Consider the following 13,277-nt stretch of genomic DNA (forward strand, 5'->3'; position numbering starts at 1 on the left):
GCATTGGGGTGGGTGGTGAACATAGGTTGGGGAATGCTTTAGAGCTGGTGTATGAATGACATCTTAAACTGTCGGATGCTGCATTGTAGCTTGTTTTTACAACTGTAATTCTTACACTATCATTTTTACAACTTTGCTGTGCTGTTTTTATTACCCATAGGTCTCTGGGGAGGCAGCCTATAAAAGTTCCAAATAAATAAATAAAACAACTAACCTGTCCTTGTTTCGCCCGCTCTATCTCTGCAGAGTCCAAATTGCTATCCAGCAACTGAGCGTGCAAACCCTGTGGAGGCAAAAGGTAGTTTTTCATGGGACAGAACCAGGATACGTTACATAGGAGGGAAACCTCAAAGAACATGCTCTCGCCTTCATCCCCCCCCCCCCCCCGCCCCAGCTTCTGTAAGGCCAAATAAAACCATACGCGACCTGGAGAAGCTTCCAGTGAGGCAAGATTCCTCCCAAAGCCCAAACACCTTAAAAAAAACACATGTGCATTCTAGTCCTCCAAAATTTCCTGACAGGACAGAGGCGTAGCTGGGCCAGAGTGCACCCAGTGCGCACTCGGGCTCCCCCCCCCCCACGGCGGCGCCTCCCCCCACAGCGGTGCCTCCCCCCCACTCCCACTCACTTTAGAAAACCGAGCAGGCTGGAGAAAAGGCCTTCCTGTTCTGGTGGGAACTACATTTCCCAGGGTCTTCTGGGAAATGTAGTTCCCACCAGAACAAGAAGGCCTGTTCTGCAGCCTGCTCGGTTTCCTAAAGTAAGTAGTGGGGAGGGGGGGCACGCCGCAGGGGGGCCGCTGTGGGGGGGAATCATGCTGGCCCCCCGCGACGCCACCCCACTTCCACTGTCACTTACTTTAGGAAACCGAGCAGGCTGGAGAACAGGCCTTTCTGTTCTGGTGGGAACTATGTTTCCCAAGAGCAGCAGTGGCGTAGGAGGTTAAGAGCTCGTGTATCTAATCTGGAGCAACCAGGTTTGATTCCCCGCTCTGCCGCCTGAGCTGTGGAGGCTTCTCTGGCGAATTCAGATTAGCCTGTACACTCCCACACACGCCAGCTGGGTGACCTTGGGCTAGTCACAGCTTCTCGGAGCTCTCTCAGCCCCACCCACCTCACAGGGTGTTTGTTGTGAGGGGGGAAGGGCAAGGAGATTGTCAGCCCCTTTGAGTCTCCTACAGGAGAGAAAGGGGGGATATAAATTTAAACTCTTCTTCTTCTTCTTCAGAACAGGAAGGCCTGTTCTCCAGCCTGCTCGGTTTTCTAAAGTGTGTGTGGGGGGGGGGAGGGGGGTGCCATGGGGGGGGAATCATGCCAGCCCCCCGCGGAGCCCCCCCCCCCCACTTCCACTGTCATTTCCTTTAGGAAACCAAGCAGGCTGGAGAACAGGCCTTCCTGTTCTGGTGGGAACTACATTTCCCAGGGTCTCCTGGGAAATGTAGTTCTAATTTTAGGCTGAGAAGGTCTGTTCTCCAGCCTACTAGGATTTTTCTAAAGTAGAGATAGTAGGGGGGGGCTCAGCGGGGTGGGTGGGGGGGGCCGAGGGTTTTGCTAAGCCCCCCTCACGTGACTAAATCCGTGCGCCCGGTGCATGTGCACCCCTCCGCCCTATAGAACCCTTCGCTGTGACAGGATCAAACTTCTACAGAGTTCGGTCACCAAAAACACACAGTGGTCCCAGTTTGGAGGGTAAATCCTCCCCAGAAAAATTTGGGGCCTGACCATTCTCTCTTTCTCTCAGACACAAACGAATACCCAAGGAAGAGCCCTCTCAGTCTAAGTGAAATAATGGCCAAAGACATCTGAGGCCTTCTCTCCTTTAATGCTGAGGAGGATGACAAAAAGCTTATGAGGAAAATCCAAGAGAAGTGTTGGATTCTGGAAGTGCTGCCCTGGGATGCAGTTTTGACCATCGCAGCACTAACTTGTGGTTGCTCCCTGCCTGATTTTTCTGAGAACAGTGAAAAAGAAGTTACCTCCAGCGTAATGCCGGTGATCACATCCAACGGATCTATGACATTTCCCAGAGATTTGCTCATCTTCCTGCCATGGGCATCTCGGACCACAGCATGGAGGTAAACCTGAAAGGAGGACCGTAGGAACAGGATAAATAAGAGTGCTATGAAGAGAAAGCCCATGAACCAGCACTATATTTGGGTGGTAAGAGTGGAAGGGTCTGTAGTTCCGCATTTGCCCAACATGGTCTACAAATTCACTTATTTAAGTATGTGTTTATCTATTCACTCGATTTATATCACGCTCTCCCTTCAAGCAGGCTCAGAGCAGCCCCCCCCCCCCTCCTTATAACATCAAGCGGATCCTACCGCCCCTTCCTTTTGGGTTTTTGAGGGGGTTGATAAGAAGACAGGCATGACATCTGTATGTTGATCCTAAAATGCTGCATTTTAATGGGGTAATTGGGTTTATATTTATTAGAGAGCATTATTAGAGTGATATTTAATGGTTTTAATTTGATATATGTGCTCTATTTTGTATGTTGTTCACCGCCCTGAGCCCTCCAGGGGAGGGCGGTATATAAACCTAACAAACAAGCAAGCAAGCAAGCAAGCAAGCAAGCAAGCAAGCAAGCAAGCAAGCAAGCAAGCAAGCAAGCAAGCAAGCAAACAAAAAATTGAGTTTCATTTGGGAAAAGAACAAGGAAGCAGCATACGAAGGGTTACATGTGATAACTTCCCACACGCTGGAAAGCAACAGTGACTATTGAGCATGGGTGCGGACGGCCAAGCAGACACATGGAATGATTTCCACACAGTTTTCATAAGGGAAAAAGCAAGGGCGTAGTTACAGGAAACTACGCCCACGGCAAGCACTGAAATTGTGTCCCGATGTCCCGTCCCATGTAATATCATGAGTGATGTTTGTTATTCCAAGAAGTTCCACTGGGGGTTCGTGGATACAGTCATAAGAAGCGGACATAGTTCATGGATATAGTCTACTTTAGTTTAGAGAGGAGACGTCTGAGGGGGGATATGATTGAAGTCTATAAAATTAGGCATGGGGTAGAAAATGTGGACAGAGAGAAATTTTCCTCTCTTTCTCACAATACACTAGAACCAGGGGAGACATCCATTGAAAATGCTGGGGGAAGAATTAGGACTAATAAAAGGAAACACTTCTTCACGCAACGTGTGATTTGTGTTTGGAATATGCTGTCATGGGAGGTGGTGATGGCCACTAACCTGGATAGCTTTAAAAGGGGCTTGGACAGATTTATGGAGGAGAAGTCGATCTATGGCTACCAATCTTGATCCTCTTTGATCTGAGATTGCAAATGCCTTAGCAGGCCAGGTGCTCAGGAGCAGCAGCAGCAGCAGAAGGCCATTGCTTTCACATCCTGCACGTGAGCTCCCAAAGGCACCTGGTGGGCCACTGCGAGTAGCAGAGAGCTGGACTAGATGGGCTCTGGTCTGATCCAGCTGGCTTGTTCTTATGTTCTTAAGAACTTGTTCAAATTCATGAAAGCTGAGATAATTTCAGAAGAAAGCAAGACCGCCATCCTTAATTCTGCCATAGTAATTGCAGCAGTAGAAAATAACAGAATACACCTGAAAACCATCTGACCCAGTGTAGGACAGATTCCTGTGTTCACGGAGTCACCATAAGTCAGGTGTGACTTGATGGCGCTTTTCACTACTGAAGACAGCACACTGCATGCTTGTGTGATGAGCCCATAAATCAGTGGTGGCGAACCTATGGCACGGGTGCCAGAGGTGGCACTCAGAGCCCTCTCTGTGGACATGCGTGCACAGAGTTCGTCATGTGATAATAGTGTAATTATTTCAGGGAGATTATTAGTATTAAACCTACGACCTAGTTTTGGGGAAGCAGTGTAGGTAACCCTGGTAAGCGCTATTAAACCCCACTGATTTTCATGGGAAGGCTGAAAGCGTGATCCTTTACCTATGGGAATTAGCTTCGGTTGCTGGCAATGGGGCTTGCTTCTGAGTAAACCCTCCTAGGGCCGTGATTCACCCGTTTGAAGCGCTGCACAGTTGCTTCAAAGCAAAGCCACCGACTACCACCAAGCTTACTCCCAAGTAACGCACGCCTCGGAGCCAACTGTTTTTTCTAAACTAAAACCTCAGTATTCAGGTTAAATTGCTGTGTTGGCACTTTGCAATAAATAGGTGGGTTTTGGGTTGCAATTTAGGCACTCCGTCTCGAAAAGGTTCGCCATCACTGCCATAGATGCACGCAGCACAAACGGCCCTGATTTGCCATATGTGGCGAAGGAGGACAGGCTGCCAGAGAATAATGGAGCCCTTTCTCACCTCTCTGAATGGCAGCTTCCCAGTAAGCTTGAGGCCCAACATGACCATGCGGGCCACCCAGAAGAAGAGGATATCGTGCCCAGTCTCCAGGAGAGTGCCAGGGTAAAAAACATGAAGATCTTCGCTCTAGAAGAGAAGAAAAAGGAAAATATAACAAAGCTGAAAGAGGCTGGGAGCACAGCAGACGACAACAACATGCCCTTCACTGCCCCATCCTCTCCTCCTTGCTCAGCTGCTGGACTTACAGGGTTTGGCCACCCAAAGATGGAGAACGGAAACAGACCGGAGGAGAACCAGGTGTCCAGGACATCTTCATCTGGAAGCAGGATATGAGAATCAGCGGTTAAAAGGACAGAAAGGAAACGCTTCGATCCTCACGCAAATGTGGAATGGCTATCAATTGCTACCAGCCACGATGCATATCTACTTCCTGCAGTACCTGAGGAAGCATGCCTCTTTGAATCAGTTGCTGGAAACCACAGACAGGGGGGGTGCTGCTGAGGGTCCACTGATTGCGGGCTTCCTAGAGGCGGAAGGCTGGACTCAATGGGTCTTGGCTCTTCTGATAGTCTTCTGATAGTCTTGGCTCTTAGTCTTAGCAGTTCAGGTGCTCTGGAGCAGCAGCAGCAGCAGCAGGTCCTTGCTTTCACCTCCTGCAAGTGAGCTCCCAAAGGCACCTGGTGGGCCACTTTGAGTAGCAGAGTGCTGGACTAGATGGACTCTGGTCTGATCCAGCAGGCTAGTTCTTATGTTCTTTTCTGATAGTCTTAACTTAAGGTGACCAGATTTTCACCTTTTAAACGGGAGCGCCCCAGAAGGCAGTGCGGCAGCGGGGGAGGCTGCCGCACTGCCTTCTGGGGCGCTCCCCTGTTTCCCACCCTGTGACAGGGCGGGAAACCGGGGAGCGCCCCAAAAGGCAGTGCGCTCCTGCGGCCGTGTGCGCGGGAGGCTGCCGCACTGCCTTCTGGGGCGCTCCCCTGTTTCCCGCCCTGTGACATTAATATAAGACACTATTAATATAAGACACTATTCGGGGAAACACGGTACTTGATCCTTCTAACTGGAGGTACTGAGGATTGAACTTGGGACCTTGCACATGCCAGGCAGAGGCTCTACCGCACAGCAGTGACCCCTCCCCAAAGGTTTGCTCATTCAAAATAGTAAAAGCGGAAACCACAGCATTTGCAAGGAGGCAGACAGGAGGGGAGGGAGGGGTCTGGGATTAGGAGCCACGACAAAGCCATGGTGGTGTGTCCTGGTGGAAAGGCCAGAATAGGACCTGGGAGGGCCAAGGTCAAATCCCTTCTTGCTCTCAGTCTAACCTACCTCGCAGGGTTGTTGTGAAGAGGTAAGAGAGCGAGACAATCATCCTGAGCTCTTTGGAAGAAGAGGGTGATAAACACATGACAGACAGTCCCTCGATCAAGGAAAACCTGTCATGCTACCCTGGCTCTGGAGACCCCCAACTGATCTTTAAAAGGGGCTTAGCTTTAAAAGGGGCTTAGCTTTAAAAGGGGCTTGGACAGATTTATGGAGGAGAAGTCGATTTATGGCTACCAGTCTTGATCCTCTTTGATCTGAGATTGCAAATGCCTTAGCAGACCAGGTGCTCAGGAGCACCACAGCAGAAGGCCATTGCTTTCACATCCTGCACGTGAGCTCCTAAAGGCACCTGGTGGGCCACTGCGAGTAGCAGAGAGCTGGACTAGATGGACTCTGGTCTGATCCAGCTGGCTTGTTCTTATGTTCTTATGATCTGAGGCCAACCTATCCACCATACTTCTGGCAGGCGTGCAGACCCTTCCAAGAAAGTTGGTGTCCCCCCTCCCTGCCTTTTTTGGCTGCAGGCTGGGGTACAGTGTGAAGCTCCCTCTTTTGCGGGGGGGGGGGGGGGGCCTTTACCGGATCAAGGCAGCACCGTAATTTCCTTACTTATTCCGTCATCACAATCACCAGCCCCCCGACCCCCATACCTTGCCGGAGTGAGATCTTATCCGAGGTCACCCTGAAGACCTTGGCGGCTTTCTCTTTCGCTTCTCGTTCGCTTCGGCCGCTGACCCAGTACTTGCCGTCAGTGTCCTGAGAAGAAGGCGACAGATTATTGGAAGCCTCTAACTGTGCTCTATCACGCAGGTGGATTTGAATAATCATACAGTCAGCTAGTGTTTTAATGAATTAGCTGGCCAAAACCAAGATAAATTGTGTTACATGTAAGTACATTTGCCATTCACCACAACTCCAATAAGGGAGCCTTTCTGCAGACATTAAACACAAGGGTCCAATTCTTTCAAACTTTGAGATAACTCAGGAGTTTGGAGCTAGTGCAAAAATTCTGCTGGCGCTACAGCTCCTGTGAGTTAAATTTCTTATTAATACTTAAACAGATTTACATCACACATAAAGAATCACAGAAAAACAAAGTACATTTTCGGGACATTTTCAGGACTCCCAGTTTCGTGTACACTGAGTATTAGCACTTGCTCTTTAACAACATAAGAGTTATGACTAATAAAAGTCACACTATTCTCTGCTGGATCTTATTTTAACAATCCCTAGCTTTCAAAACCACTAAACATCCATTTGTTCCTTTCCGTTTTATCCAAATAATCTAGAAAGGGTTTCCACTTGTCCAAACTAGCTTAACTAAATTCTTTTATCTAAGTAACCAAGTTAGTTTGGCCATCGCTGTCAGTTTTCATCAGTTGTATAACTGCTTGGCAGCTTATCTTACCTCCCCTGGTGGGACTGAGGGGTCATTAATCGTCACAAAGTATGCTGGGATACGATGGCCCCACCACAGCTGCCGAGAAATGCACCAATCCCTAGAATTGAGGGATGAATGGACAGATTAATTAAAGGGGAAATGGCAGTGAAATAATTCATTGACAAAATTTTATATCCTGCCTTTCTGCCCTCGTCGCAAAGTTTCTGGTGAGTTTGAAGGTCCATACAGACACACAAATACCCAGAATACACTACAAATCGCTCTTTTGTGGGGGAAAGATAAACAGAGGGAATGGAGGCGAAGAGGGCTAAGAATGAAACAGTTGCAAAAAAAAGTAGTTTGCATTACTCTGATTCATTCCACCTCAGTTAAAAACATTCATTCTAACAATAAAACATAAAAACATAACAATACATTCATTCTAACATTCTAACATTCATTCTAACATTCAATCTAACAATAAAACAATAAAAACATAAAACATAACAATAAAACAATAAAACATAAAAACAGTAGTTGAGAAGAAGCTGGGAAAACAGGGAAGACTATTTCATCAAGTTTTGTGAAAGAGCAAAGGACTGATTAACAGTACAATCCTAAATAGTTACTCCAGTCTAAGTCCATTTAAATGTAGAATAGAATAGAATAGAATAGAATCTTTATTGGCCAAGTGTGATTGGACACACAAGGAATTTGTCTCCGGTGCATATGCTCTCAGTGTACATAAAAGAAAATACATTTGTCAAGAGTCATATCCATCTTTAGGATCGTACTGTAAGGAAACTGCTCATGAGTCTTCCACCATCTGGTGACAGGGCAGAGAAACAGGGCATTTTCACACATGCAGAATAATGCACTTCCAATTCACTTTGCAGCTGGATTTTGCTGTGCGAAATAGCAAAATCCACTTGCAAACAATTGAGAAAGCACACTGAGGCCCCTTCCGCACACGCAAAATAATGCGTTTTCAAACCACTTTCACAACTGTTTGCAATTGGATTTTGCCATTCCGCACAGCTTCAAAGAGCACTGAAAGCAGTTTGAAAGTGCATTATTCTGCATGTGCGGAATGAGCCTGAAAGTGGATTGAAAATGCATTATTCTGCATGTGCGAAAATGCCCTTAGGAGGCAAAAAGTGCCTGATTTTCTCTCCTCTGTCCAGTCTACCCATTTTCCAGGATGCTCCGCGCAGCCACCATTCTTAGAAACAGGGCAACAATCCCACCTGATATTATCCATCCAGTTGAACCAGGTCTTGAGGTGGAAGTCCGGCACAATGCGGAGGTCCCCTCGGCGCACTGCCTCAGCGGCCCCCCGGGCCATTGTGTCACAACGCACATACCACTGGGGCTTCAGGAGCGGCTCCACCACATCTTTGGAGCGACTGAAGTGATGTGGGGGAAAAGAAGAGGAGGAAAACGAAATTAGCCACAGGCCATACATACTGCTGGTCGAGCAGTTCTCAGACCGACCTTCTGTCAATTCTATCTTTCCCTGAATAAACATTCTGAAACTCTCCTTCTCTCCCATACACCAAGATATCAATCAATCAATCAATCTCTCCCATACACCAAGATATCAATCAATCAATCTTGAGAGCCAGTGTGGTGTAGGGGTTAAGAGCAGGTGCACTCTAATCTGGAGAACTGGGTTTGAGTCCCAACTCTGCCACTTGTGCTGTGGAGGCTTAACTGGGGAACCAGATTAGCTTGTGCACTCCAACACACGCCAGCTGGGTGACCTTGGGCTCGTCAGTTCTTTGGAGCTCTCTCAGCCCCACCCACCTCACAGGGTGTTTGTTATGGGGGGGAAGGGAAAGGAGATTGTAAGCCCCTTTGAGTCTCCTTAAATCCAAACTCTTCTTCTTTTTCTTTATTATGGTTATAGACCAGCATATATTCCAAGATATTCTTCCATCTGTTCATGTCTACCTTCCCTCACAAGGAACACACTTGAACTGTCAAAATTCTCTCTCAGGAAGCTAAACCTGCTCTCTCTTATCATCCCTGTATGCCAAAGTCACTCTTCTTCAAATTCGTCATGTTCTCAGTTATAGATAACCCTGTCCACACCCAGAACCCAGTCTGTCACCCTATTCCAGTGGTGGCGAACCTTTGGCACTCCAGATGTTATGGACTACAATTCCCATCAGCCCCTGACAATTGGCCATGCTGACAGGGGCTGATGGGAATTGTAGTCCATAACATCTGGAGTGCCAAAGGTTCACCACCATGGCCCTATTCAATCTTTTTGGATCATATAAAAAAGAAGTAGATTTTAATGGAAAGAATGTTAAAAGTTCCACCGGTTTTACTTATTGCTTTACTTATCAGAAGTGTCCATCACATTAAAATAAATGAACACCAAAGAGAGAAATGCTACCCTTGATCTTCTAAGAATCTTCAGTCGCAAGATTTTCTCCTCTTCCCCATCCCAGCCCCCAAATCTGCATTCTGAATTGGCACAAATCTTAACAGCTCTGGACTTCTAGCTTTGTGTCCTGGATATTTTAATAAGCTTTGGCAAAGGAGCTTAAAGGGAGAAAGCAGCAGATGTATCTTCTCCGTTGATCAAATGTGAAGAGACAAAGGAGAAAGGCCCATCCTCCCGAGTAGCTCCAGCAGGGATTTATTTATTTATTTATTATGTGAACAAAGAGTCCGGTCAGTTTAGGACTAAGGATACAGACTGTTTTTTGAAATACAGTCATTACATAGCTATTCTCCCCCAACCACACTACAAGGCATGTACTTCTAAAATACCTCACAGGGTGTTTGTTGGAAGGGGGGAAGGGCAAGGAGATTGTAAGCCCCCTTTGAGTCTCCTACGGGAGAGAAAGGGGGGATATAAATCCAAACTCCTCCTCCTCCTCTTCTTCTTTTCTTAAAAACTGGTCTCTGAATCTATTTAACATGACCCCTGGCGTCTCTACTAGATTTTAGTCAATATGCAGTTAATGGATGGTTGTTGTTTTTTAAAGGGTAGCTGGGTTGATCTGTAGCAGAATAGTTACATTTGAGCACCTTATAAGGTTTTCAGAGTATAAGCTTCTGTGAGTCAAAGCTCCATTAGTCAGCTATTGTGTCTCACATTTTCCCTCAGAAGTTTAAAAACAAAATGCTCTTTAGATTGTTTTATGTAGTATCCAGCATTGTGAATCTCTCTCGCTGCTAGATAGCAGCCATTTTACGGCCTAGCCTAGTCATTCCTGGAAAAGATTACTGGGTATGGCAAAAGGTACTTTCAGCCTCAGGACTATTGTTCAAGAATGAAGAAATTAGCCATCTCAGCCTACACTGTATTGTCGAAGGCTTTCATGGCCGGAATCATTGGGGTACTGTGTGGTTTCCAGACTGTATGGCTGTGTTCTAGTAGCATTTTCTCCTGCATTTTGTCTGCATCTGTGGCTGGCACCTTCAGAGGATCCTCTGAAGATGCCAGCCACAGATCAGGCAAAACGTCAGAAGAAAATGCTACTAGAACATGGCCATACAACCCGGAAACCACACAACACCTCAGCCTACATTATTCCTGTACACCCCCCAATTTCTCCTCACCTGCAGACTGGTACCACCATGGGGTTGTCCTTCACCTCCCTAAAATGACCCTTTTCCTTCAGAGCTTCCAACACTGCTCGACGGGCATCAAACCGCTTCATGCCCTGGAGGGGACAGAGGGTGAGAATTAGATAATGTATGGCTGGAATGCATATATTTATTTATTATTTATTTATTATCGGGTTTTGTATACCGCCCTACCCCCGAAGGGCTCTGGGCGGTGAACAACATAAATCACATATATACAATAACCCTTAAATACATTAAAACAATTTAAAACGCAGCGATCAGTAACGTAAAACCAATGAAAATCTGCAATAACCCTCATTAAAACCCTCCCCAAAGGGGGGAGAAACGGGTCCCATAGGTGATAAGAGACCCAGAAGTGAAGAAGAGGAAGAGGAGGGGGCACCTATCAACGACTGGGCACTCCAAAAGCCCGGCGGAACAACTCCGTCTAACAGGCCCTGCGGAACTCACCAAGGTCCCGCAGGGCCCGGACAGCTGGAGGAAGAGTGTTCCACCAGGCAGGGGCCAGGGCTGTAAAGGCCCTGGCCCGCGTGGAGGCCAGCCGCATCATTGAGGGGCCAGGGACTACCAGCAGATTGGCCTCTGCTGAGCGCAGAGGCCTAGTATGGACATATATTGTATATTGTTCACCCAGCATCTTACCACCCTTCAGGCATAATCCTATGATGGCCCACAATGCTAATTAGATAAGGCCAAGCTGACACTGTGTCACAAGAATAAGGCCTAGATCTGAAGGGATCCTCCGAGTTCTGCCCATACCAAGAAAGGAGGGGGCACGTTGACAAGAGAGCCGTTCTCATCAATGATGGTGATGAATTCGAGCCCATGACGCAGGCCAACCTCGTAGTCATTTGGATCGTGAGCTGGGGTGATCTTCACCGCACCTGAGAGCGAAGGCACAGAACAAAGGTTTTCCACTTGGTTTATGGCCCACACAGATCAGGAAACATCTTCTCTATTGCAACTGGATCTTTGAGTTTATTCCCCAACCACTGTTCTGGCAACTGGGGCACAACTGGAGCTAGGTGACTTGATGGAGGATACCCCAACTCAGAACCCCAAAATATAAGCATCCCTATCACACATGCACAAGAGTGCCCAGGAATGTTCCCTCACACTCAATGACCTCAAGGAACTCTCCCCAGTTGGAGAATTATTGCTTTAAAACTACAGAGGGTGAGCCTACTTCTTTCTATCAGCTCCACACATACCAGTTCCGAACTCCATGTCCACAAAGTCATCACAAACGATAGGCAAGAGCCGTCTGGTAAAAGGGTGAAGGACATGTCGGCCACGCAGATGCTGTGAACAAAACGAAACGGGAGGCTGTAGCTCCTATTCCAGACTCTAATACACTCCGGTTTACTGAACCCCATGCCCCCCATCAGAAAACGCCTCCCATCTCCCCCACTGTAAAGAGGAACTCCTCTATCTTCTTCACATCCTCCTGATGTTTTCCCAACTACCCAAAGTGGCCTGTTCATTCCTTTGGGCAAAACATATTGGGGTGGATTCAACTATCTTCCAAGGACCTTCTTTTGGCCTAAAAGGCATCCAAATGAATGAGCCACTTACACTGAAGGAGGAGACAGACTGGAGGACGGCTTCAGACTTTGCTCAGTGGAGTGGCAAGATCCATGTTGACATTTGCCCTCCCACACAAGTCTTCTCTAGCAATGGCCACCTCCTAGGCAACTGTAGGAACTTACCTCTAATCCCTCTGAGCATGGAGACTCCCCACCCCCACACACAATCTGTGTAAGCCACAGGTGTCAAACTCACAGCCCTCCAGATGTTATGGACTACAGTTCCTATCATCCCCTGCTAGCATGATGCTGGCAGGGGATGATGGGAACTGTAGTCCATAACATCTGGAGGGCAGCGAGTTTGACACCTATGGTGTAAGCAATTGGACGCTTCCTCTCATTAAGAGGTGCCATGGAGGCCGGGGGAGGGGGCAAAGATTGGCGTAAGAGCCCAACACTGCTCCCCACAAGATGGATGCCCCTCAGAAAGTTTTGGGATCCATCTTGTGTGTCAAGCTTGGGCAGGAAGGAGGTTGGTTGCTGAACTTTTCCCCGGACCTGGCCAAACAGCCGGGTCAGCTAACCCCCATTATGTCAAGTTGATTTAATCAGCGCTCCATTAGTTATCCAGTCTGTACCCGTTCCCAGCAATCAAACCAGTATTCAAGAGAATAGACCAGGCATTCCTTTGGGTCTGGACGACTCATCAAGCCTCTCACATCTTTTTGTTGGCTTTCCTGCCAGTTTATGCTGCTTCAGGACCCATTTTGGGGTATAAATATCGGCCATTCCTAATGTGGGTGCTCTGGATCCAAATGCGCATGCCCAACTCTCACGTGGGCTCTTTCCCTTGCTTCTGGAAACACTGGTCGTCTTTCTCCTCAGCGCTGCTTTCCCTGGACATTCCCTCAAGACCGGATACTATCACCCATCCCTGAAGCCACGTCCAATTTCCTCTCCTTTCTCTCAGCTCTTCAAATATCTTCAAATATATTTCCTGTTTTTGTTATTTTTATTCTTCAATAAAACCACATTTTAATCATACAACTGCCGGCTTATTTGTGTGTTACAAGTACAAAACCTTTATTAGGCCTATTTATGCTACACAAAATTACCACAAGAAAAGGTATAACGTATGCTATTAATT

The 13,277-nt window shown here is 47.4% G+C and overlaps 1 protein-coding gene across 1 annotated transcript in view; it reads right to left on the bottom strand.

Moving 5' to 3' along the window:
* LOC125429711 (valine--tRNA ligase-like) overlaps positions 1-13,277 on the bottom strand; it is a 43,624-nt gene that overhangs the window by 13,124 nt on the left and 17,223 nt on the right. Inside the window, exons 14-23 of the mRNA XM_048491074.1 lie at positions 11,816-11,906; positions 11,364-11,488; positions 10,575-10,678; positions 8,243-8,401; positions 7,023-7,113; positions 6,265-6,370; positions 4,537-4,607; positions 4,292-4,417; positions 1,976-2,080; positions 215-283 (exon numbers count right to left, since the gene is read on the bottom strand). Coding sequence (XP_048347031.1) covers positions 215-283; positions 1,976-2,080; positions 4,292-4,417; positions 4,537-4,607; positions 6,265-6,370; positions 7,023-7,113; positions 8,243-8,401; positions 10,575-10,678; positions 11,364-11,488; positions 11,816-11,906 — 1,047 coding nt within the window. The remainder of the gene's footprint in view (positions 1-214; positions 284-1,975; positions 2,081-4,291; positions 4,418-4,536; positions 4,608-6,264; positions 6,371-7,022; positions 7,114-8,242; positions 8,402-10,574; positions 10,679-11,363; positions 11,489-11,815; positions 11,907-13,277) is intronic.

Source organism: Sphaerodactylus townsendi, linkage group LG03 (genome assembly GCF_021028975.2).
Source record: "Sphaerodactylus townsendi isolate TG3544 linkage group LG03, MPM_Stown_v2.3, whole genome shotgun sequence".
NCBI classification, from domain to species: Eukaryota; Metazoa; Chordata; class Lepidosauria; order Squamata; family Sphaerodactylidae; genus Sphaerodactylus; species Sphaerodactylus townsendi.